Raw genomic sequence first — 26,437 nt, forward strand, 5'->3', positions numbered from 1 at the left:
GAAGTAATGATTACGTACGAAGCACAAACATATTCCATACCAGTGTACCAAAAGCTGAATATAAAAAAAAAAAAAAAATTTGCTTGTTTTCCAATAAATGCCAAATGATAATACCACTTATGTATAAAATGTCAGTTTATTTCTATACAGTAAGTGATGGGTGATGAAAAATACTGGTAAACATTTTTGTACGTTACAATAATACATAAGTAATGCCATGATGGCAGTGTCCTTGGTCACAGTGCAGTCCCAATACACATCGGGAGGAGGATGGTGTTGGCTCAGGATGCAGAGGAGAACCTGGTAAGAGATGAACTGGGTGATTATGATCCCTCTGACAAACACTCCGCCATATTCCAGGTGCATACGTTCATAGTTATTGTCTTTTCTAAGCTACGTACAGTAAAGCGTGCTGTGCCAAGCTAGTCCTATAAAGAACTATAACCTTCAATTATCAGGTCCCAGTTCTGGCAGGCTGGAGGCTGCACCCCTTCTAGTTTGTTCTCTGACCTGCAGCCATACCTCCCAACTGTCACGATTTTAGAGGGACAGTCCCGATTTTCGGGTCCTGTCCCGCTGTCCCACCCGTGGCAGGCATTGTCCCGCTGCGGGGGGTGGCAGTTGGGAGACCCCCCAATCTAGTAGAATAGACGCTGTGCGCATGCGCACAGCGTCTATTCTCGTATGAAAATGAGGTTGCGGCTAATTAGCATAAGCCGCACCCTCATTTGCATACGCCCCACCCCCTTTTCGGGCGCTCGCACGGGTCCCTATTTCCTCCGGGCAGAAGTTGGGAGGTATGCCTGCAGCCCTTTCCACACATGGATTGTTGAGCAGCCAGATCAGAGAACAGTCTGGAATGTCACCTGGCTACACTGTGCTGGTTAGGTGGCTCAGATGACTTCCCATTACCCCCTGCAATTCCTAGATGAATGATGCCCGCCTCCCTGCCCAAAGCTGCCAGTGGTGATTGGTACAGATTTTGACAGCGGCTACTGAAGTATGGGAATGGAGTATAAGGATTGCTTTAAAATGCAAAATACAGTAATATTTGGTCAGTTTGATTAGCCCAGATCATAATGTGTGGGCAGCACTATCTGCCTTTCAATTACAACGCAAAAGAGACATACATGGGGTCAAATGGTCAACACAAGCATTAGGTCGACATGGATTTGTACTGTTTTTTTTTTGTGAGCGGACAGGCGGGATTTCATGCCTTACCATTCACTAGCACGTAGAGGGAGAATATAGTAGTGTGCCAAGCGTAGCACCGATACCGTGTCCATGTTGGAAAAAAAACTTGAAAACCACAGCTTTTTCTTAAGACCTTCCTAAAGCTTGTGTCCACCTTTTGACCCTGTCAACCTTAGGCATGTTGACCTTGCGTCTGAGTCGACCTTCAGTATTCGACCCATTGACCCATACTCATGGATGTCATCAGTAAACAGAGAGAAGGGTATATAAGAAACTGTTATGAAGACAACAAATAAGTAACCAGACAATGGGGCAGATGTATTAAGCCTGGAGAAGAGATAAACTGAAGGGAGATAAAGCACCAGCCAATGAACTGTGTTTGAAAATGACAGTTAAGAGTTGATTGGCTGCTGCTTTATCTCCAGTTTCTCTTCTCCAGGCTTAATACATCTGCCCCATTATATCTAAACTCTCTGCAGTTCATAACTCTTCCCTAGAAGAACAGTCAGAGCCGGCCCTAGCCTAAATGGTGCCCTAGGCAAGATTTTGGCTGGTGCCCCCTAGCACCGCCACTAGTTCCACCTCTGACCCTGCTCCCCTTTCCCAGCACCATCAACTCTCATCATAGCAGTCATCATTTTGATGCTCCTACCCGCAATACTTAAATAGAAACAGTGCACACATTGGGTGCGCAGCCCAAACAGGGGTGTGTTCTTGCTGGGAAGGGGCATGGCCACCCAATAGTACACCCAATTCAAATTATGCCACACAGTAGTGCAACTTTATTCACAATATATCATGCGATGTGTCCCTTATTCACGTTACATCACACAGTAGTACCACTTTACCTAATGTACATTACTCCTTACATTATACCCTTAAAAAAAATCCTGAGAAAATATTGTTTTTTAAGCACCTCCATGGCCACACTGCAGCCCAGCACAAAGCAGTGTGTGCTGGGCAGAGGAGAAGAGCTGCAGCTGCTGCTGTCACTTAAGGGGAGGGGGCCCAAGGCCCCCACAGGGCCCTTCCACCAGACTTTGGCCTGGGTAATTTGTACCCCCTACCCCTTTCTCTTGGCACCCCTGATAATACCACACAGTAATGCCCCTTAAACATGACACACATTATTAATGTCCTTATAACCATAATGCCCCTTACACATTATGCCAACCTTTATTAATGCCCTTCATACACATAATGACACACATAATGCCCCTTACACATATGTTGCACATTATTAATGCCCTTATACACATGACACTCATAATGCCCCTTACTCATATGTGGAACATTATTAATGAATTTATACATGATACACATAATGCCTCTTACACATATGTTGCACATTATTAATGCATTTATACATGACACACATAAGCCTCACTCACACACAGAATATAGGCATGCTGCATATCATTTTAATCAGCAGAAGCTGCTGATGCCCCTGGGCATTCCAAATGCCCTAGGCAATTGCCTAGTTTGCCTATGCCTAAGGCCGGCTCTGAGAACAGTGCTTAGTGTGGAGTACATTTCCCGTTACCTTTGCACACGTTGAACCAGGTGAGAGATCAGCTGGTCTGTAATTCCAGGGCTGGACTCCTCCGCTAAGCTAAAAGCATTCTCCAGTTCCTGCACGGACCCAAATGCTCCAGCACAGCGCTGCTCCCGCAGCTGGCAGACGGACACAGAAAGGACTTTATTAGGGTTTAATGAATAAAAAAGCAGAGCAAACAGTGTTCCTCATACATGAATGTGTGAGGCGCTGTGTCCGTTATAAGTCCCTCCAGCCTAGTTTTAATCATTAAGAGTATTTTACTTTATTAATAAACTCTAAAATGAAAAACCACAGGACACTAGAGAAACATGCATGTCAAGGCATTAAGGGCCTTATTCTAGTTCACTCTCTGACAAAATCCTTCTTAGATGGACAAAACCATGTGCACTGCAGGGGGGCAGATGTTGGCGAGTTATTTTGTTTCTGTGCAGGGTAAATACTGGCTGATTTATTTTTACACTGTAATATAGATCTCACTATGAAGTAAAACCCCACCCAAATCTAATTCTCTCTGCACAAGTAACATCTGCCCCACCTGCAGTGCACGTGGTTTTGTCCATCTAAAAAGGTACGTACACACGTGTCTCTTTTTCATCAGCGACCAGAGATGGTCGCTGATGAAAAGGAATCTCTGCCAGGGGAGCTGCAGAGGTAATCAGCTGGTCGCAGGAGCAAGCTCCTGCGACCAGCGATTAGAATGGGGCTTAAAACGGGAGCGCGCACCCGGCGATTCCCATCAATGTTGTCGCCAGCAACCATATTTCCAGCGATTTCAGCCCCTATCGCAGCCGTGTGTACACGGCTTAAGAAGGATTTTGTCAGAGTGAACTAAAATAAGGCCCTAAGTTCTTAGTTTTTAACCCTAATTGAATTGAATACAACAGTACCCCACAAGAACCATACAAACCTCTAATACACATCTGTTACCAAAGGCAAGCTGTGGGTATTATCTGCAAAGACCCCTCTGCAGACATAAAGACCCTTAGTTCAGGCTCCAGCAGAACTAGCAAGTAACCACTGTTGCCAATACCCACACATATTCATCAGCTTTGCCACAAAGGGCCGTATTCAATGTGAGCGTCGAGTGGGTCCAACGGCGGGGATCGACGAAAACAAGCAATCCTCACCTTTTAACCCCCTTGCCGATTGCTCACCCTATTCAGTAGCTAGTCTTGCTCGCCGGGGGAAATCCTCGCTGTCAGATGACAGCGAGGCTCGTGGCTAATGCAGGGAGCCTGCTGCATTTAGCCGCGAGTCTCGCTGTTTTAGTGGCTGCATACGTTGTTTCCCGCCTCGCTGCAAAAATCTAGCGAGGGAGAAACAGTGTGTGCAGGGGGTCAGTTGAATACTGACCATGCGATCTGTGACAGCGAGCAGGCAGCACTGCTGGCAGTACACCCCAGTGTGTTTTGGGCACACACATTCGGGGACTTGCTTAGTACATTCCTCCAAAATGGACAAATATACCAGATCTTCAGAGGCCAATTATTGGTTCCCTTGTACATGAATGCTGATGACCAAGAACTGCTATATCCATTTTGGACGTCACTACGTTATATTTAGTTAAGGTCAATTTTCATTAAAAATAGATGAGTTATATAGAACTCTGTCATTATTTATATAACATGGGGTTTTAAAATGTAGCTTTACTGTTTTATATTTAATGCGAATATTTAGTGCTGTGTTATCAACAGGGTGTAAATATATATATATATATATATATATATATATATATATATATATATATATATATATAAATAAAATGGACAGTTAAGAAGAATATAGGTACTTGTGTATTATCACGGCGCCCACGATATTAGGTCACACGACATATAATCGCATCGCATGCCATACACCCGATGCACAGTGATCCGATTTTAAATTGTATAAGCCCCTTATACGATGTTTAATTGTATAAGCACCCTAATGGGGGCTACAATGTTAAATGCACCCCCACTATGAACGCCAACCCAAAGCGTGGCGAGAGGCGGCGGTACGCGTTCTACGACCTTTTCATACCCCCACTATCCATGTCGGCGTGGAGTTGATTTTATATAGTGTGGCGAGCCCGAAGCATGGCAAGCCCCGCGAGAGGACACGTATTACTTTACATGTATTCCGCGTGCGCTCGCCACGCTTCGTGGCTCGCTGCACTCGCCACACTATATAAAATAAACTCCACAACGACGTGGATAGTGGGGGTATGAAAAGGTCGTAGGACACGTACCACTGCGCTTGCCACGCTTTGGGTTGGCATTGATAGTGGGGGTGCTTTTAACATACTAAGCACCCATCACGTTTAATTATCTTATAGGGGCCACTTCACCTGGAAAAACCCATTAGGGTGATTATACAATTTTAAATTGCAAACCATTGTATATGCGATAGAATGCCATACAATGCGATGGTATACAATTTAAAATTGTATAACATCGCCTGCCATCGTGTAACATCGCATCGCATCGCATGCCAGGCTTATGGTCTGCGATGCGATGGGCGCCGTGCTAGTACACAAGTACCAGAATATAATTATGTAAATCTTGGCACAATTCCATCACTTTTTCTAATGTCCAAGAGCAACTGGCAGATAGTGTGCATACAGCTTCTCTATTCCTTATAACTTTTATAATGATACAGGACCGGTTGTGCCATCAATTGGTGTATTGCATTGCTAGTCTCTTAGAAGGTTCTGCATTACCGAGAGACCAGCAAGATTGGATTTTGTCTACAGCAAAAGGTACAGTTCAGTACAATAGCAGGGGCTGATTTGGCCAATTACACAGTAAAGGCCCCCACACACTAGAACGATTTTTTGTCCGATTTCCGTCCGATATATCGGGCGATTTTTACCGATAATTGGGGTTGGGATCATTTGGTCTATTGCATTATGGTAGAAAGTCATTAGGTCGAATCCATTAGGATGTGACACACTTCTCAGACTAGAAAAACTCATAAATAAAGAAACAAGACTCTGGTGGGAGACGCAGACACTAAAACTGTACGAACAGAACGCACTTATCCCGAAAGGTTTATGCATTAAAAAGACACCAACGCACAACCTGGACGATGAGATATTTATGACCAAATGGACTGACATACTGAAAAGCTGTTCATCACAGTTAATTAAACTAATTATTGACGACAATACTAAAAAACTGGACGAAATAGAGATAGAAATTAATCAACTTGACAAAGAACTAGATCCTTTTAAAAATGAGCCAGAATTCATCACTCTGACAGAACTCACTAACAAAAGACTGCTACAGGGGGAAAGCAAATTAATTGAAATCAAAAAAAAGAAAATTCTAAGGGACAAATTTGGGATCAGGGCCACAGGAAAAATAAAGAAATCCAAAAACAAAAAACCAATCTTGATAAAAAACAGACCAAATACCCCCAAAAAAACCCCGATATACAAAAAATTGAATTTGACCTATCAACAATACATGACGAGACTGCACACCAAACAACCAACAGAACCCATAGATTTTTCAGTGTATGACGACACACAAGACAGTATAGAAATCCCTACAATCGAAGAATCATTTTCAATATATGAGATAAGTGAACACTTGCAAAAAGAAGAAGGAAACAGATACGCAGCAATAGCCAGATTGTCATTAGAACAAGGGTGGGAAAACAGCGCCCTAACAGAAACTGCCAGTACACCTAAAATAATTAAAAATACCACAACAGACGCAGTAGAATGTGTCACCCCGATCCCCTCTCCCCTTCTTTTTTTAGAGAAAAACCCACAAATGAAAAACATAACAGAGAGACAGCCCAACAACACGGGAAAAAGAAAATTAGGAACACTAGAAGAGGATGTAGAGGTGGAGACAAACCCCAAAAAAACAAAAACAAAACAAATACAACAACAACAGAACTAGGTAAGGGGATTTTCAATCTGAGTAAGAACGAACTAACAGATAATCACCTGAAACTTTTAGACAAAGGCTTGAAATACGCACCCACAAATAAGATAGACAAATTTCAAACATACTTGGACCTACATAATTTTGCAAGAAAACTAACCCTCAAAAAATACTTCGCCAATATAGTACCAGCACCAGTAAGAAACGAACCAGTAAAGGGCATTGATAACTATAAACACACTGAGCTCAAACCACCATCCAACTTTTACCCAAGTCACATGAAAGGCCCACAATTAGATGCTTTCATCAAAATGGTCGAGAGGGAGATAGAAAACATAAACGACAAACCCAAAACAAATAACCTAACTAAGAAAGAACAACAAGCCCTTAAAGACCTACAAGACAATAAGGGGATAATTGTAAAACCAGCAGACAAGGGAGGAGGGACAGTAATACTGGACAAAAATGACTACCTGAAAGAAGCGCATAGGATACTTGACGATACCAAAACCTATATTAAACTAACAGAAGACCCAACAATCAAATTTAAAAACCAATTAGACAAACACCTCGCAGCAGGACACCAAAAAGGAATTATCAATCAGCAAGAACTAAGATTCATTCAGACACCTCATCCAGTCATTCCAGTGTTTTATTACTTGCCAAAGATTCACAAAGACCAGATAAACCCACCCGGCAGACCAATTATCTCTGGAATTAATTCATTAACCACTAACCTCTCAAAATACCTCGACACTTTTCTTCAACCATATGTTCAAAAACAGAAATCATACATCAGGGACACCACGCACATCTTACAACTATTACAGAACATAGGATGGGAAGATGACATGTGGTTGGTGACATCCGATGTCACTTCCCTATATAGCATTATTGACCATGACCAAGGACTAAACAGCATTCATTATCACCTGTCCAAAGACCAATCCATAGAACAAGAACAACTCACATTCATCCTTGACAGTATTAATTTCATCCTAAAGCACAACTACGTATGGTTCGAGAACGACTTCTACTTACAGACCACGGGGACCGCAATGGGCACGAAATTCGCTCCGGGGTATGCAAACCTCTTCATGAGTTGGTGGGAGGATCATCACATATGGTGAGGGGGCGGACCCGGGGCGAATCTCGTGCTCTGGAACCGTTTTATTGACGACATTTTGTTTATTTGGAAAGGGGACGAAAATTCACTAACACATTTCTTGACAGACATGAACCAAAACGACAATAACCTAATATTCACTACAAAGTACAGTAAACTCAGCGTAGAATTTTTGGACCTTAATATCTTTATAGAGAATTCCACTATACACACAAAAACCTTCAAAAAAACTGTTGATGTGAACAGCTTTATTCTATCAAGCAGCTGGCACCACCCCAAGTGGCTACAGGGAATACCGAAAGGCCAATACATCAGACTTAAAAGAAACTGCTCTATGCAAAGAGACTTCATAGAACAGAGTGCAGAATTGACAACCAGGTTTAGAGAGAAAGACTATGACAGTGACCAACTAGCAACAGCTTTAGAATTAGTACAAAAAACTGACAGGACAGACCTTCTAAAATACAAAAACAAAACAGATACCCCCTATCAAGAAGTTCCATTTATTACCCAATTTTCCCAACAGTCAGGCACAATGCACAGGATTCTTAAAAAACACTGGCCCCTCCTACTAGAGGACGAGACCCTGGCAGACATCTTGCCCAATCAACCGAAAATTGTATACAGAAAAGCCCCGGACATAAGACAAAAATTAGTGAACAATCACATTCCACCCAAAAGACAAATCCAGACCACCCTAACGACACGACCAGGGAATGGATTTTTCCATTGCGGGACGTGTGCAGGCTGCAAAAACCAAAATGTCAAATCCACGAAACCGATTAAAACATTCATGTCTAATCAAACTAAAGAAACATTTAACATCAAGAACATGATAACTTGCAATAGTAAGGGGGTAATCTATTTGCTAGAATGCAGCTGCAAAAAACAGTATGTAGGGAGGACCACCAGACTATTAAAAACCAGGATTAATGAACACCTACGTAATATTAAAAAGAGGAATGATGAGCACAATTTATCTAAACATTTCAACGATCACCATGACGGGGACCCAAGTTCACTAAAATTCACAGGTATCCAAATAGTAGAACAAAATTGGCGGGGTGGAGACTTTCAAATGAAAATAAACAAACTTGAACTCAAATGGATGTATATCCTGAAAACATTAAAACCCAGAGGTCTCAATCTGGACAACGAGGTCAAAGCTATAGTTGGCAAGAAGTAATAAAGTGCATTTTGTCCAACATAGCAGAACCTAATTACCCCCGTTTAAACTACTATAGCAATAAACACTATTGTTTTTTTTTTTTTTTTTTTTTTTTTTTTTTTTTTTTTTATAGCATTTCTGCATTTCCCCTAATCTAGAAACTGTGACAAATGTATTTCAAATGGTCCGACACTAGTTTGCAGAGACAGCATGTTTTTTCTTCCTTTGAAGTCAGCACTGCAAGATCGTACACAGACCATTACCTAATTGGTAATTACAGATTGACCTAATTAGCAATAAACACCATTGTTTATTGCAGCAATATTGTATTTAAGAACGGAGACAAATTCATTTCAAACTGTCTGACACTAGCCTATAGAAACAACATGTTTTTTCAAATATGGGCGGATGGAAAACGTCACACAGAGACAACCAATCACCAGCTTAAGCCAACAACCAATGGTGGGATAGCAAAGGGAATGAGAGGGTTATTTAAACCCTCAATGGACATACATACAGCATGAATCTCCCTAGAAGAAGGCTACAAGGTAGCTGAAACGCGTTGGAGGATACTTACTGACTCATCCACACGTAAGCAGCTACCCCGACAGGCTGAGACTGCAGGACCTCCGCAACAGAAGACGCTGACAGCAGGCGGGTGCACGCGCCAGACTGTACGCGTCAGTGACAGCGTGGGACCGAATCCATCAGCAGCAAGAGGTGAGTACGGGGAGAGAAAAACAAACCTCTGCAGGAAGCCCGTAGAGAGGTGAAGCAGGCGCAGCCACGAACCTAACGGCATCCGTGGCAGTGTCCTGCAAGCCTCCGAGACAGGGAGACATCACAGCGCGTGCACCGCAGCACAGGGAGCCGTGTTAACACACAGCCCCGAGTGCAAGCGGTCCCGCTGTACAAGTCTCCCAGAGTCCGGGTAACCTGCGGCGGCAAGTGAGTACTTTCCCCCGAAAACCAGGCGCCACTGGCCACCAATGTTAAAGAGGTACCTGAAGAATCACCACTGACGGGACTGTGTACACATTGAAATTTTGTCACTTAACGGGACGCCGTGGTGACACACATGCTTTTTCCTTTCACAGGACATTGAGCAACTTCATCAAAACTTAAAAAACCAGTAATCTGGTTACGGTTTATGCTTTGCTTTTGAATATTATTCTTATCAGACATTCATGATCTGTATTTGTGCAGAGAACAAACAGAACTGTAATCTTTAAGCATTTCAGGACACCCAACTCTGTTTAAATTGCAGAGTTCCTGACCTTCAAGACATCCATTATTATTTCTTTTCGTTATTTGTAACATGCGAATTGTTATCATTGTGTTTGACCTTTAGTATCACTTTTTGATTATCAGTAAAGATTTGTTTTATTTAAAAGAGTAACACAATCTCTCTCCAATTCATTTTATTTAAATACAATTTCCTTTATTTAAATACAAGTTCCTTCCAAACCATAAGCAAGGGCAGAGCGCAGCACTAAAACCCAATTGTTCCATAAAAGGTCGACATGATTCTAGGTCGACATGGGAAAAGGTCGACATGATTCTAGGTCGAAAGGTCATTAGTTCGACAGGTCATTAGTTCGACAAGGTCATTAGTTCGACATTGTCTATGTCGACATTCACAAGGTCGACATGGGGTTTTTCACTGTTTTTTTACCTGAATGTCAACACAGTCGACATGGACACAGTTTAAAGTGCACTGCATCCCCTCGCATCGCTCGCTGCGCTCGCAATGCGTCGGGCACGGTGCCTCGCTACGCTCGGCACACTATTTTATTCTCCCACCACGCCCTAGTGGATGGTAGGGCATGAAATACCGCCTGTCGGCACATGTTGGCTCAAAAAACAGTGAAAAACTCCATGTCGACCTTGTGAATGTCGACATAGACAATGTCGAACTAATGACCTTGTCGAACTAATGACCTGTCGAACTAATGACCTTTCGAACTAGAATCATGTCGACCTTTTCCCATGTCGACCTAGAGTCATGTCGACCTTTTAGCATGTCGACCTAATGGATTCGACCTAATGACTTTCTACCATAATGCAGTAGACCAAATGACCGCATCCCGATAATTGACAATAATCGGACTATTATCGGAAAAACCCAGCCGATATATCGGACGATCTGTCGGACAAAAAAAATCGTTCTAGTGTGTGGGGGCCTTTAGACTAATAGAAGAACTCACCTCCTGGAATACGGGTGTTACCAGAGCCGATAAACAGTGAGATCGTGGCAGTCGTTTTATCACATCCGCTGGCTGCAGAGTCAAGCACAACACAGTGACGGTATGTAAGACACATCATCAACAGATAGCTTCACTACTATTAGTATCCTATCATCAATATTCATAATATACATGGACGGGTGACATCCGGTGAGGTCAGCTGCCCGCCCCCAATGTCACAGCCCGATTACCATGGGAACGCCCAAGAAATGCTGGGCATTTCCATGGGCACGACTATCCGCCGTGCAGCCCACGCCCCCCGGCTGCACACACCCGGCGTATGCACAAGAAATGCGGCTATAGATGCACATACACCTAACATCGAACGAATGCTGGCTGCAAACGGACCAGAATAAAGGTCCATAATGTGTTTTAATCTATCGGTACCGTGTTGGCAGAATATACATCCAAGATAGGGATAGTGGGTCACGGAGGTGTACCCTACAAAAGTGCTCGCTCTCTCTCTTAGGGCCAGATGTACTCAGGTTCAAAAGTGATAAAATGGAGAGTGATAAACAGCCAGCCAATCAGCTCCTACCTGTGATCTCACAGGCTGTGTTTGAAAAAGGTCAGGTAGTAGCTGATTGGCTGGTGGTTTATCACTGTCCATTTTATCACTTTTCAAGCTTAGTACATCTCTCTGTAAGTCCCGTTCTTACTTCTTATCCGTGTGTTACAATGGGCTGTGAATGGAATAAATGATGGCACGGAGACCAGGGATTTATTCTAGAGCTGAAGTAAAGATTACTATAGGGGATATTGCAATAATACTTCTTATATATATCTCTCTTACTATCATATGCTGCTGGGTGCTGATAAGTTTTAGCACTTCAGGGTCATGCCAGGACAAATGATGATTTAGAGAATTGTTAGTTGAGATGAGTACAAAGATTATAATCTTTTATACTGTACAATATATGTACTCATCTAAATTAACAATTAGTTAAATCATCATTTGTCCTGGCATGACACTGAAGTGCTAAAACTTTGCAGCACCCATCAGCATTTGATAATGAGAATATATATATATATATATATATATATATATATATATATATATATATATATATATATATATATATATATATATATATAGACATTGTAGGGGCTCTGCACACACTAAATTAACTGATAATAAATAGTGGAGATTTGGTTCATGAATTCATCAATGCATTTAAGCCTGCAGCCCCCTTCACGGGACCCCACTTTTCTGCAGGTCCTAACACTATTGCTGAAAATGGTTACAATACACATAGCTATCACATTAATGTTTGATTCCAGGCATGCTATCTGGTCTAAGGATCACAGCACACTATGCTTTTATATGTGAGCAGTTACCAACACACCTGTCACTAATCATCTAGGGAACTGGTTAGCATAAGCTATGGAATCTTAGCTAAAACAGGGTGCATGAGAGAATGTGACCACAATAAGACTAATTTAAAAAAATAATCTGATTAACAATATATACACTAAACATCGGCACTCACCTTTCCTAGTTTTGGGGTGCCCTATGGCTTGTGACCACATTGTTTAAACAGACATTGTAGGGGCTCTGCACACACTAAATTAACTGATAATAAATAGTGGAGATTTGGTTCATGAATTGATCAATGCATTTAAGCCTGCAGCCCCCTTTACGGGAACCCAACACTATCGCTTAAAATGGTTACAATACACATAGCTATCACATTAATGTTTCATTCAAGTGATAGCTATGTGTATTGTAACCATTTTGAGCGATAGTGTTAGGACCTGCAGAAAAGTGGGGTCCCGTGAAAGGGGGCTGCAGGCTTAAATGCATTGATCAATCCAAATCTCAACTAATTTAGTGTGTGCAGAGCCCCTACAATGTCTGTTTAAGTAATGTGGTCACAAGCCATAGGGCACACCAAATATATATATATATATATATAAAAAAAAAAAAAAAAAAAAAAAAAAAAAGAGTGAGAAGGGCGCCTTCTGGTGTAGTAGGTTTAAGCTTAATATAGATCCCTTCACCTTTAGTGAATGATCACCCCAAATGTGTACAAGTGTACCGTTGTTAGTGGATTCCAACCACTTTTAATGAGCGTGTTTACAGGTAACGTCCAGGACTTGGGTTTCTCTTATCCCCACGTTCTTTTCTCTGACCCTCCGCTTCAATCTTTTTGGACGCTGTCCGCGGCCCGCGACTGTCCGACTGCAACTGGACTCTATAACACGCAGCATATTTAGCGATGTGCGGCGGACAGCGTCCAAAAAGATTGAAGCGGAGGGTCTGAGAGAAAAGAACGAGGGGATAAGAGAAACCCAAGTCCTGGACGTTACCTGTAAACACGCTCATTAAAAGTGGTTGGAATCCACTAACAACGGTACACTTGTACACATTTGGGTGATACAGCTTAAACCTACTTCACCAGAAGGCGCCCTTCTCACTCTTTTTTCCTAGATTTCTGTACAAAGGTTCCCTGGAACAGGAACCAATAGGAGAGGAGCTGCCACTCTTAGAAGAGGAAGAGGATTGGTGTATATGGAGGAGATCAAATACATCTTGTGATCAAAAGGACAGAACTTTTCTTCTTTGGGAGAATCCACTCGGCGCTTATACCACCCTTTGCTCGATATATATATATATATATAAGTATTATTGCATTTATGAATAAAATAAGTAACACTATCTCTGCTGTACTGGACTTCTTCTTCTGGGGACTCTCATGGTGAACGGACTAGGATATACCCCCTGCGCTGGATGAACAGGGGTTAAACTTGGTTTTGAATTACAACAGCAGATCCCCTACTTTAAAATAAATCCATGGTCTCCGTGCCCTCACTTATTCCGTTCACTGCTGGCACATGGATAAGAGGTAGAAACGGATCTTGGAGAGAGTGAGCACTTTTTAGGGTACATCTTGTTGACCTTGGTATCCCATCCGTGAACACCATTTATATAAATATTTTCGCCAATTCCGTTTTTTTGTCTAAATGTATGGTCACTTATACAGGGGTGTAGCCCGAGCTCTGGGCGCCGAGAGTTAATAGAGCGCTGGAGCCGTGCACCGCAAAAGGCACCTGTGTCGCCCGCGGTCTTCTGTGTCCCAACTCCTGCACCAACCAGCCGTGGCTCACAATGTCAGCTGTGAGTGCCACGGACGGGCGGCGCAAGAGTCAGGACACACACACTCCCTATAGGCTCCACATACTCCCAGGTCTTCCCCCCTCCCTCTGCAAAAGGTACCTGTAATAATCATTGCTGGGGAAGGGTTGGAAGAGGTGGCGGCCTGTGCAACATGCCCTTGCTTCGGGCATCGTGACACGTAGCTACACCGCTGCACTTATACAATTATTACAGCCTTATCAGCAAGTGATTCACAGGATTGATCTGGAAATCATAAAGCACGCTGGCTGATACATTTCCTCGCTATACATCTATACCATTATATTTTGTTGTGTATATATCTGTTATTATTGAATGTACAACAAGGAGACCGTGTGTGCCCAAATTTTAATGCATATCAATAAAATGAATAATTAAAAAATATATTTTTCTTCTGTTCACTTACCTGATAGAAGAAGCAAGAACTCCACTCTGTCCATTTTACGCCTTAACCCAGAATTCCTTAAACTCTTCCATTGCAGTACATTTTTTTTTAAGCATAGCTTTTCTTAAGCACACAGAACTTTGGCCCTTATTCAGATCTGATCGCAGTACAGATGTAACATGTATAGAGAGAGTTAGATTTGGGGGAGTTAGATTGTTTCTGTGCTGCTTTATTTTTACACTACAATTTAGATTTCAGTTTCAACAAACCCCACCCAAATCTAACTCTCTCTGCACATGTTACATCTGCCCCAACTGCAGTGCATATGGTTTTGCCCATTTTGAGAACAAATTTGTACTGCGATCAGATCTGAGTAAGTGCCTTTAATTGGTACCTCAGACAATTTGATTTGACCATCTGGACTGAGGCCTTGATAGCCTTAAATCTAGACTGTAATGGAAGAGTTTGTGAAACAGGTAATCCGTACCTATCAGATGGATATTGCTAATCCCCTACTGCCAGTCACTCATAGAAAACCTAACACAGGCAACAATTTTGTGGGTGGAACAAATATTCAGCCTTAGAACGGTCTCTGTTTATTAGTAAATGGGTGGGACTTTAAGATGTCTACAGCCACTGTATCTAGGATAAGTGTAACTAGGGCAGGTGGCTATAAGTAATCATGCAACCTCCATGCTCCTATCAGACGCAATTATTTTCTGGCTGATCAGTATAAAGCAGGAAGCAGGGGAAGGAAAGGGGTTGATAATAATTCTATTCGGTCAGTGTGCCTACAGTATATGGTAAATGCAGACCTGGCTCATTGTAGGTTTAGCAAAAATAAAACCCATTGATAAGCAATAATAGCGTCAGGTATATTAGATCAGCTGTAAAGGACAGGCCATAGTGACTGTCCCTAAAGTGCACGTTACACATGATTCACAAATATACCTGCTGGTATCCCCACTGCAGTCTGCTCATGGAAGAGGGTCTCATGGTTTCTGGAAAGGACCAGTGAGGTGTCTGGTTCTGATTTCTCTCATCTTCGTTATCCCTGACCATCACAAAAACAAGGCATTGGATGTTACTGCACAATGCAGGTCACGTGACATACTGCACAGTCATCCTGACACTGAGGGGTAGATTTATTAAGCTCGGTGAAGTTATAAAGTGTCTGGCTTTTATCACCGGCCAATCAGCTCCTACCTGTCATTTTTTCAAACCAAGCCTGCAACTTCACAGTTAGGAGCTGATTGGCCGGTGATAAAAACCATATCACTTCACCGAGCTTAAAAAATCTGCCCCTAACTGAGAAATGAAGCGTCTAACTCTTCTCACGTTACTCACAGATCAGACTCGTCCGAGCTGGAGTCATCGCGGTGGCCCTGGGACTTCCAGCGCCTGTATCGTTCCACCAGTTCCATAAGGAAGGATGTTTTCTTGGTGTATCGCAAGATGAAGCGATGTTTGAGCAGCTCCCGCGCCGTGGGCCTCTACATACAGATAATGATTTATTATAGACATTAAATGGAAAACTAGATCTTTCTCTCACATTAGCTTCCTTAATAGCTTTCGAATCATTTGCTTCAAGCAGGCTTCCTAGTTATCGATGGTTTATAAAACGTATCACAGGCATGGTACAGTGTGCTTTTCTAAACATAGAATACAACAATTCATCACTAGCTCTTCTTACATTCAGAATGTCTGAAAGTTGATAAAAAAACAACAACAACAACAACAACAACAACAACAACACAGTGTCTACATAGCAGCTAATGCAACAGAAAGAGCATCACATGTCATGTGCTAGACTTCAGGACCCTCAGTAATACACTTGCATTTATTTTTCATCAGGTCAGTGGTCATTCTGACAAATTGCAATCATTGGCATTTGCAAAATGGCTCAGCCATTGGGGAAGTGGTTACGCCACTGATTAATGTATTTATTACCCAACAGCAGGAAACCTGTCTCCTTCGGATAAGCTCTTTTCCCCATCGTTATGAACGACTCCCTGTATCCCATAAGAATGATAGAGAAATTAGATTTAAAAGGATAATAGACACTTACAGATCGAGGGTCTTTGTTCAGACAAGCGTCCACAAAATCTTTAAACGGTTTGCTGTGTTGGCCTTGCAGAGATGGAGGGTTGTTTTTGGGAATGAGGAACAAGACTCTCATGGGATGGAGGTCAGAGTACGGAGGTTCGCCTTTGGCCAACTCAATGGCCGTGATGCCCAAGGACCAGATGTCTGCCTAGGGAGGATGAAAAGAATGAGAACAGTTATCAAATGTGGATTCTGTATGGCAAAAACTAAAAATTTCACATGGGTTCAAACCTTAAAGTCATAGGCCGACTGCTTGATGACTTCTGGTGCCATCCAGAATGGGGTGCCCACAAACGTGTTCCTCTTGATCTGAGTATCTGTCAGTTGACCCGCTACCCCAAAATCAGCCAGTTTCACGTCTCCTTGCTCTGACAGCAACACGTTTGCAGCTAAAGGTCACAAAGATGTGCTATAAATGCAGTGACATGATAATAGAAGCTGACATCACATACTATACAAACTGCTCTAAGTATGGTAACAAAGATGTGCTATAAATGCAGTGACATAATAGAAGCTGACATCACATACTATACAAACTGCTCTAAGTATGGTAACACAGATGTGCTATAAATGCAGTGACATGATAATAGAAGCTGACATCACATACTATACAAACTGCTCTAAGTATGGTAACAAAGATGTGCTATAAATGCAGTGACATGATAATAGAAGCTGACATCACATACTATACAAACTGCTCTAAGTATGGTAACAAAGATTTTAGATGGCCTAAAAAGGAACATTTACAAACTTTAGATGATCACTAAACTCAAAAATTCAGGGTACTTGTATTATCACGGCGCCCACTAAGCAATTTGCTTAGTGGGCTATTCTGCGTAGGAAAATCGCATCACATCGCATGGGCCATTTTAAGGGCCATGCGATGCGATTTTCCTATGTAATTTATTCACAGCTCTCTTAGCGCCAGGGGATCGCATCGCATGCGATCACATGCAATTGTATAAATTACATAGGAAAATCGCATCGCACGGCCCTTAAAATGGCCCATGCGATTCGATGCGATTTTCCTATGGTGCCGTACGTAGGAAACTTGGGTGCCGTGATAATACACAAGTACCAAATTCAGATATGAACCAAGGTACAATACAGTGAAGTGTTAATCACCAGCGTAGCTTCCTACCACAGGTTCCTGGTTATTAACACTTTGAGTGCCAAGGTAAATTTGTCAAAATAGGTGTAAAAATTGCCACACAAACATATTTATTCATCATAATGGCCTGTAATGTTTACCCTATATAGGAAATATCTTTTTTTTTTTTACCCATATTTTAATTGCATTTATATAACAAATGTGAACGACGCTGGTATTTTTAGAGGATATTTTGCACATCTCTCACAGAGATGTTGGCACTCCGTGGGTTAAAGTCTGCATGCTCTTTCAGCCTATTTCTCTGTTAGATTATCGCACTTGCTATACTTCCATAAAAAAAGGGAAGCAGTTTAAACAGCGGCAATGTTCGGCTGCGCATATATATCTGCTTGTCATGTTAGGATGTACAGAAAGCAGATAGGAATAACCAGTAACAGAGTGGAGATGAGACACGTGGCAGATAAGAGTAATCACAGACAAAATAAAAGCCTTCCACCTGAGAACCTACTATAGCCAGTGGGATGTCAGGGCAACCAAAAACAACACTTTACATGACTTGAGGTGCAGCGAGACGCCTGGCTCATAACTCCTGACAAGTATTCAGTTTCCAGAGTTGCCTATATTTACAAAGCAATATATCACTTTGACAAGGTCATCAAAATGGATTTCTACGAAAAGGAGCTTACCTTTAATGTGGGCTTAACATTTTTAGTAACTATTGAACACAATCATAAACGTGTGTGTGTGATATATATATATATATACACAGAAGTATTATTTATCTATTTGCAGTTTCTTATATAGCGCAGCAGATTCCGTTGCGCTTTACAATAGTAGACTCTAGTAAATACAAACACAGTGTGTGGTCACAGGCCAATGCACCCCATCCTGGGAAGTGGGTGCTGTTTGCACCCCATTCCTAGGAATGGCGAGTGTGTTGGTACTTCTGTATCTATATATTTGGGTTGATTTTTTAATTAACCTCTGTTACTGTGATCATAGCTTTCTCATGCACCCTAGATAAGCTCATTTACCTGAAACCTGTGACAGCTGCCCCTTTAATACTAATTCAGGTGCTGTGTTTGGGATGGTCTCACCTTTAAAAGCCATAAGGACATGGCAGTTGAGCTTTAACCCCGGAAAATAACACATGTTCATTTTAGCTATGATGTGACAACAGTTGCCAGGTTCCCATGAAAATCAGTTGTTAGTGTAGGACTTGCAGTGAAATGGGGTCCCTTGGCGATGGGCTGCAAGCTTAAATGCATTGATCAATTCATGAACTAAAACCCCATTATTTATTTAATTGATTATTTTAATGTTAAGGTGAGTTAGTTTGTTGTAGTGAGTGCTGGCCCCCCATACACACACACACACCTTTCCTAGTTTTGGGGTGCCCTATGGTTTGTGACCACATTGTTTAAACAGACATTGTAGGAGCTCTGCACACACTAAATTAACTGATAATAAATAGTGGAGATTTGGTTCATGAATTGATCAATGCAAAACTAATCATCTAGGGAAATGGTTAACATAGCTTATGTTAACCATTTCCCTAGATGATTAGTGACAGGTGTGTTGGTAACTGCTCACATATAAAAGCATAGTGTGCTGTGAGCCTTAGACCAGATAGTATGCCTGGAATCAAACATTGATGTGATAGCTATGTGTATTGTAGCCATTTTCAGTGATAGTGTTAGGACTTGCAGAAAAGTGGGGTCCCGTGAAGGGGGCTGCAGGCTTAAATGCACTGATCAATTCATGAATCAAATCTCCACTATTTATTATCAGTTTATTTAATGTGTGCAACCCCATGTTTCATACACTGTCATTCTGCTTACATACAGGACAGCACAACCACAGCCCCAGTGTGAAAGCTGTTTTTACAGGGTAAAAGAAAAATTGTTTCCAACCTCAAAACTGGAAATTTTGATTAAGTTCTTCAGTTTGCTCACACACACAATAAATTCTCAACTAATTATAGCTGCAATTAACTAGTACACTATAAATATGGTTAATCAGTTAAATGTGAATAATTTTCAAGTGAAAAAAAAAAAAAAAAAACACATATACCAAGCCTCCATGTGCATTAAAAATCCCTTCTAGTCATGCCATGCCAGTCGCTCACAGTATATAGGAATGTCGCATTTTAATCAGCATATGCTGCTTGTGTGTAGGCATTATTTTGTGAATAAGATGCATGTTAATGTAGAAACTTGTACAAAACCATGCTCTGTGCTACCGGTTCACACGGTGCTCTCGCCTTATGTGCAACATGACTTTGTAACATATGAATAATAGATGTATGTGGACACATCGGCAGGATCCAGGATAAATTCCTAGACCCAGGGCATAAAGTGGTCAGGCAGAGGTGGGGGAACTCATTTCTCTATGCCACCTAATTACCCCCCTCCTCTACCCCCATTAGGCAGAGACAGGGCCAGTGGTAGGGTTTTTGGCATCCCCCTACAAACTAGAATGCTTCTCTGTGAGAATTACTGTGCAGGGCCAATGTGGAGGTATAAATGTTCCACCTCACCATTAGAGGTGATGGAACTCTGTTCCACCCTGTTCCCCCTCACTTTAACCCCTGCCTAGACCTATGTGTTTTTCGCAAAAACAATGAATTGTTTAAAATTAACTAACAACATATATTCTTTATGGATTGTTTAGAAACAACATTACATAAAAATTGGCAAATAACTGGCTTCTTTGTACCCTTTCTAGTGATTTCCGAGGCAGAATCAAATGTTCTCTTCAAAACACAGAATACTATGAAACGAGAGTACTGACAGGGGATGCTCCAATTACATAGATTGTTTTGACTTGGCATTTGCACCGAGTAGGGAAGTTTCTGCTGGGTCGGGACCCTCCCATGTCTTCGTGCCCTATATGTCAGTTGAACTATAATTATTTAACAATAACATGTTCTACATATGATGATGCAATACAAATGAATCCCGTTGCCTCTGTGGTTTTAGAATCAGAATTGCTGATTCTGCCAGAATTGTAATTGCTGCCATCATTCAATGCATTTCCTCTTACATGTCATAATTGCTATATGTTTTTTTTTTTTATAAAGTGATACTTTAATAAAGAAAAAAAAAAAAAAAGCACGGGGCTCTTAATGGACGGTCACTGTTGATTTTGTTCTGCGTGCCCAAAATCCCTTATACTTGTTGGTAACAATGATAATAGGGTAGCCCCGGAAGATTCAATTAACTGCGGTAAATTACAATGGCTAATTGGTTACTGGCCTATAGCTCTCTGGACATTACACATCTGCCCCACCTGCAGTGCAGCACCGATCAGTCAACACACGGTTGCGTGTTCTGTTTTTCTGTTCTCCCATCTCAATTACCCCTTTTGCACTTGCAAACCCGGGTTGGACCTTTGTACGACCAGGCTCAGATCCTTATTTAGCCCATTTTAGACCTGGTTTGGTGCATTTTGATGCCTAATTAAACAACATGGGTCACCCATGTTAAACAGTAGTGATGTGATTTTAAATGGACTTTTTGGCTCACATTTATGATGTTTTGCATGAAACTAAAGGAGCGGCTGCGGAATGCTCTGTGCAGAGCAGCAATCATGGCTGACAGAGCACATGTCACAGCACACAGTCCCGACTTCATGATTGTTTCTGCTGTACTGCTGGTGGATTTAGCCTGTGATTCTTCCTCACCCCTGATCCGCAGCAGCTCCCTCACCTCTTCATCACTCCAAAAGTGTGTACTGATAATGTGCTCTCTGAATGCAGTGTGCTCTGTACAGGATATGCATACTGTATATGCAAGCTGGTGACATGAACACAGAAACAGTCTATCAACATCATTTTTCACCGACCCAGGGTCTGTAGCTTTTAACTACACATCGACCCGGGTTAAACCCTTCTTTTAACCCGTGTTCAAATCCCGGTTTGGTCATCCCGGGTTATTGACTAGTGGCGCTTTCACACTGCACATTGACCCGGGTCCGACACAGGTTATTTATGCGATGTGAAAGAAGTATTATGTGGCAAATAACTGATGACCTCTTGTCCTCTCTCTGGTCCTTGGAACCAAAATATTTGAAAACAAAGCACTTTATATACAACGCATTTGTTTCTAATGTTTTTTTATGCATATGTATCGCCTAAGGCACTCTTTGTCCTCAAAAGTTAACTTTTTATATTGCTTTTTATTAAAAAGGTTGACTGCATTTAGATTTTCTTCAGTTCCCCTATTTCCGCAGCAGATATTAAACCTTTGAGTGCCAACATCTGTGAAAGATGTTTAAAATATCTGCTTAAAAAAAACCAGCGTCGCTCATATTTGTTATATCAATTCAAATCGTTGTGTAAAAAAAAAAAAAAAGATTAGATTTCCTATACAAGATAAACATTACAGGTCATTACTATGAATACAAATGTTAGCTTGGCAATTTTCACATGGCGCTCAAAGGGTAGACTTACACGGACTGCGATATACCAGTATGCAGTAAGCTACAGAAAGCAAAAGTTTCTGTAGTGATAGGCAACACAGCTCTGCACAAAGATCCAGAGAGGGATACAAAGGACCCCTCTAATCCCCCCAATGACTGCACAGGACAATTGCTGCACATGAGCAACAGGTCATAAACCCAGATCAGGACTGGGATAGCTCTACATTGGAAGAGCTGTCCCAAGATAAATGTATTTATGCATACCAGCATTATTAACCTGCAGTATGCATGCAATAGGTGGAGGGATGTACTACATACTATATGCAATACTTTATTGCCCAAGGATACCATACTTTCTAGCAAAGATTGCAATAAATACAGGACCCTGTACTCTAAGGGAGATTGATCAAACCTCCAGTAGACATGTGAAGTAGTGTTCATTCTAGCACCCGCCATATTTGAAAACCCATGCAGTTCCTCTTCCCTGTCTGGGGCGTCGATGTCTGTTGTAGTGCTTCTTGCACAGGGTGGTCTGTATATCAGCACTGATATGCAAACCAAACCTGTGTTAGAAACACCACAGCAGACAGCGACACCCCAGGCAGGGAAGAGGAACTGCATGGGTTTTCAAATATGGCGGGTGCTAGAATGAACACTATGGAGGTGTTGCCAACAGCAACCAATGAGCTTCCAGCTATCATTTTAGAGATCACTACATAAATGGTAGCTAGAATCTGATTTCGATGTTATTTACAATACATCCTCTTATCCTCTTTAGAGGTTTGATGAATCTCCCCTTCTGTCTTCAACCTAGTACTCTCATCTTATGTACCAGACTTATGTGAAACCGTATTATGGGGGTGGTTCTGGTTGGTTTGCAAAAGCAAACTCCTTCTTTAATGGACAAAACCATGCTGCACTGCAGGTGGGGCAGATGTAAAATGTGCAGAGAGAGGTACATTTGGGTGGGGTGTATTCAAACTGTAATCTAAAAATTGCAGTGTAAGAATAAAGCAGCCAGTATTTACACTGCACAGAAACAAAATAACTCACCCAAAATCTAACACTCTCTGCACGTTACATCTGCCCCACCTGCGGTGCACATGGTTTTGTCCATTAAAGAAGGAGTTTGCTTTTGAAAACCAACCAGAAACACCCTCTAAATGCTTAAATAAAATCCATGCTTTTATAGTTAGTTTTTGTGGCACAAAGACGCCGTGTGAGATGTCAATCACCGGTAGTGATTCACAACCTTTCCTAACTTTTGCACGTTATACGCCTCACAGCTGCATACAAGGTCTGTCACAGTGTACACACATAAGTACATGAATGCCAGCCCCAGCATTGTACTTTTGTGCACGAACAATACAAATGGGATGCAGTGTAAATGCCGGCGGTCAGGATCCCGATGCCGGAATCCCGACCGCCGAAATCCCAACACTTTCTCCCTCCGTGGGTGTCCACGACACCCTCGGAGGGAGAATAAATTAGTGTGCCGAGCGTAGCGAGGCACCGGGCCCGCGATCCACGCCCCCCCCCCCTTGTCGGGATTTCGGCGGTCGGGATTTTGAACGCCGGGATTTAATACTGAATCCATACAAACAAGACACATATTTAAAGAAAAAGACACTCTCTCTGCTCAAGTTACATCAGTTTTTGCCCATTTTGAGAACAAAAATTTCCCTGCGATCAAATCTGAATTAGGCCGCATTTTTAAAGCTATTTATTGTCATGCACATCAGAAAAGAGTACGGTAGCTGGGCAACTGTGCACCCTTGTCCGGCAAACAACCCCCTCCAAGGGCAAACTGCTAAATGTCACAGAATAAGTGCTAGGGACACTGCAGAGAAGCAGGAAGGAGGCTGCTAGGTGCACCCTTAATATGTGCCCTGTGGGTTTCCGTACATTTGGATGCCTCTGTAGACAACCCGCAAAGTAAAACAGGGTAGCCAACATATTACGGGCATGCGTATTGGGCAGTGAAACACCCCGCATTACAGCCAGAGGAAATAGAAGAGTAGTATCAGCAATATAGATAAAGATGAGCAAGGAAAGCAGATCGCTGTACCAGTGTCCCACCTTTGATGTCTCGATGGATCTTCCTTTCAGAGTGTAAGTAATCCAGGCCTTTAAGGATTTCCCGTAGTATTGTTGCAATATAGGACTCTTCCAGTGGGCCAGGTTTCAACTGCAGCATGAAAAAGTACAGAGATGAAGACATGATGGGGAAACAACAGTTGTGTGTACATGCTAATAGAATTAGGACGGTCTTACCAAGTCTAAAGCGGATCCCCCACCCAAATACTCCATAATTATCCACAGCTTTGACCCCTAGGTAGAAAAAGATGAACATTCAAATAAATTACATAAACAAAAAAAGTTTAGTACATCCAAGTTCACAAAACATCATTTGCGAGACACCCTCACTCCTGGTCAAATCTACCATTGTAGAGGGTAACAGGACAGTCCTACAGTAGCACAGAGCATAGGTACAGTAGTTTGTATCACATTACCTTCAGGTAGGAGCCATAATAACGAGTGATATAAGGACTGTCACATTGGCTCAAAACTGTGATCTCTTGTTGAATGTCCTCAATCTCATCTTCTGCCTCCTCCAGGTCTATGATCTTGATGGCCACCACTTCTTTGTTGCTGTTCTCTATCCCTTTATACACCTCTCCAAACGAGCCCTTCCCAATGCGTTCCAGCTTGGTAAAGAGGCGCTCTGGATCCATCCTGGACCCCTACAGAAAAGAGAATGATCATTACAAACACAGCAAGCGCAACTGTTCAAGTAATGGTTCACCCAAAGTGAAACCACAACAACACATACTGTGTTTATATAAAAATCCATATTCCCACTACAGAACCATATGGAATGTTTATTTTAATAAATAATGTATGGTATAAAGCCAACAGATGTTCTATATATATACACAGACAATAAGATTAAGAGTTCCAAGGATTGTTCATCCTACCCACTAATGTACCAGGAAAATAAATTATATTGAGCGCACTTTAGAGGTTACCGTAATGTGAATATATGAGATGTGGAGATAGTTTCAGGAAAAATGGAAATAAATCGGACTAGTATGTATATTGTGTCCATTATTACCTGTGCTGGGAAGTCTCGGATATGGGCCATTCTGAAGTGAGTTTTCCCCGGTCAGCGGAAGACCAGCCAGACGTTACGTGGTTAAATGCTTCTGTGGGTCCAGCGCCACAAGTCACCCCATACTGCTACCCTTACATGTCCCTATTTTATAATGAACCTGAAAAATAAGTCTGCCTAAAGCCAGAATGCAAGACACACACATATATAGCAGCAAGCGCTCTCTTCTGTGTGTATTTATAAAGTGTTGCTGTACTTAGCAGTACAATTCTGTGCCAGCAGCAGCCAAGTAGCCTTATATACAGACCTATGCGCTATGGGAAGCAGCTATGCCAGTCCATGCAATAATCACCCACCATGAAGCATATGTGCAGTCTTAGTTTGGAGATAAGTCCTGCATTGCCGCACAGCTAGAGACCATATTCTCATCACACAAACCCCAGCCCTAATGCAGAATGCTAATGTATCCCCCTGTAATAACACACATCTGCTGACCCAGGGGAAGGTTCAGGCTACATCCTCCCAAACCTGCAGGATATGGAGCCCGCAGGCTGCCCCCATGCCAGGCTATGCCAGTGACAGCTGTGCCACCATGTTACTGATGCTGATTGCATACAAGCCTGCAGCAAAGCAGGAGGCGATCGACCCTTCGCACGGGGCCTGTTTTCCCGGTAGCAGCTAGTTCCCCTTCGCCGTAAGGACCTGGGGAGGAGAGGGGGCGGGAGAGTGGGCGGGAGAGGAGGAGCAAGGTCAGAACAAGACAACTTTTTTTTGAGCCGACATGTGCCGACAGGCGGTATTTCATGCCCTACCATCCACTAGGGCGTGGAGGAGGTTATTAAAGCTGTGGCGAGCGAAGCGAGCCACCGTGCCCGAAGCATTGCGAGCGAAGCGAGCTATGCGAGGGTCCATTTGGGTCCCTTCTTCTGAACTTGCTCCTCCTCTCCCTGCCCCATCTCCTCCCCAGGTCCTTACGGTGAAGGGGAACTAGTCTCAAC

General features: G+C 42.3%; 1 protein-coding gene across 2 annotated transcripts; it reads right to left on the bottom strand.

Annotated features, from left to right (window-relative positions):
* Positions 1-117: 117 nt before the first annotated feature.
* STK25 (serine/threonine kinase 25) lies at positions 118-26,437 on the bottom strand. Of its 2 annotated transcripts, XM_083178202.1 has the most exons (11): positions 25,443-26,436; positions 24,841-25,071; positions 24,602-24,658; positions 24,407-24,515; positions 17,026-17,183; positions 16,757-16,942; positions 16,036-16,181; positions 15,640-15,742; positions 11,129-11,200; positions 2,738-2,868; positions 118-300 (listed from the first exon to the last, which is right to left on the bottom strand). In XM_083178202.1, exons 1-11 carry the CDS (start codon positions 25,470-25,472, stop codon positions 282-284), a joined length of 1,242 nt encoding a protein of 413 aa, XP_083034328.1. In that variant the 5' UTR covers positions 25,473-26,436; the 3' UTR covers positions 118-281. The 2 variants fall into 2 exon arrangements, with proteins under 2 accessions (XP_083034328.1, XP_083034329.1); XM_083178203.1 differs by lacking the exon at positions 118-300 and having other exon boundaries at positions 2,734-2,868; positions 25,443-26,437.

The sequence above is a fragment of the Crinia signifera genome, chromosome 3 (genome assembly GCF_055691185.1).
Source record: "Crinia signifera chromosome 3, ASM5569118v1, whole genome shotgun sequence".
In the NCBI taxonomy this organism is placed as follows: domain Eukaryota; kingdom Metazoa; phylum Chordata; class Amphibia; order Anura; family Myobatrachidae; genus Crinia; species Crinia signifera.

What these genes read in the sequence shown, in the direction of transcription:
- STK25 (XM_083178202.1), bottom strand. Translation starts at nt 25,472, where the DNA reads ATGGCCCATATCCGAGACTTCCCAGCACAG. An exon ending in TGAACAAAGACCCTCGATCT is followed by an intron (nt 16,182 to 16,756) that starts GTAAGTGTCTAT and finishes ATCTGTATGTAG; the next exon opens with AGGCCCACGGCGCGGGAGCT. An exon ending in TAACACCCGTATTCCAGGAG is followed by an intron (nt 2,869 to 11,128) that starts GTGAGTTCTTCT and finishes TCCGTCTGCCAG; the next exon opens with CTGCGGGAGCAGCGCTGTGC.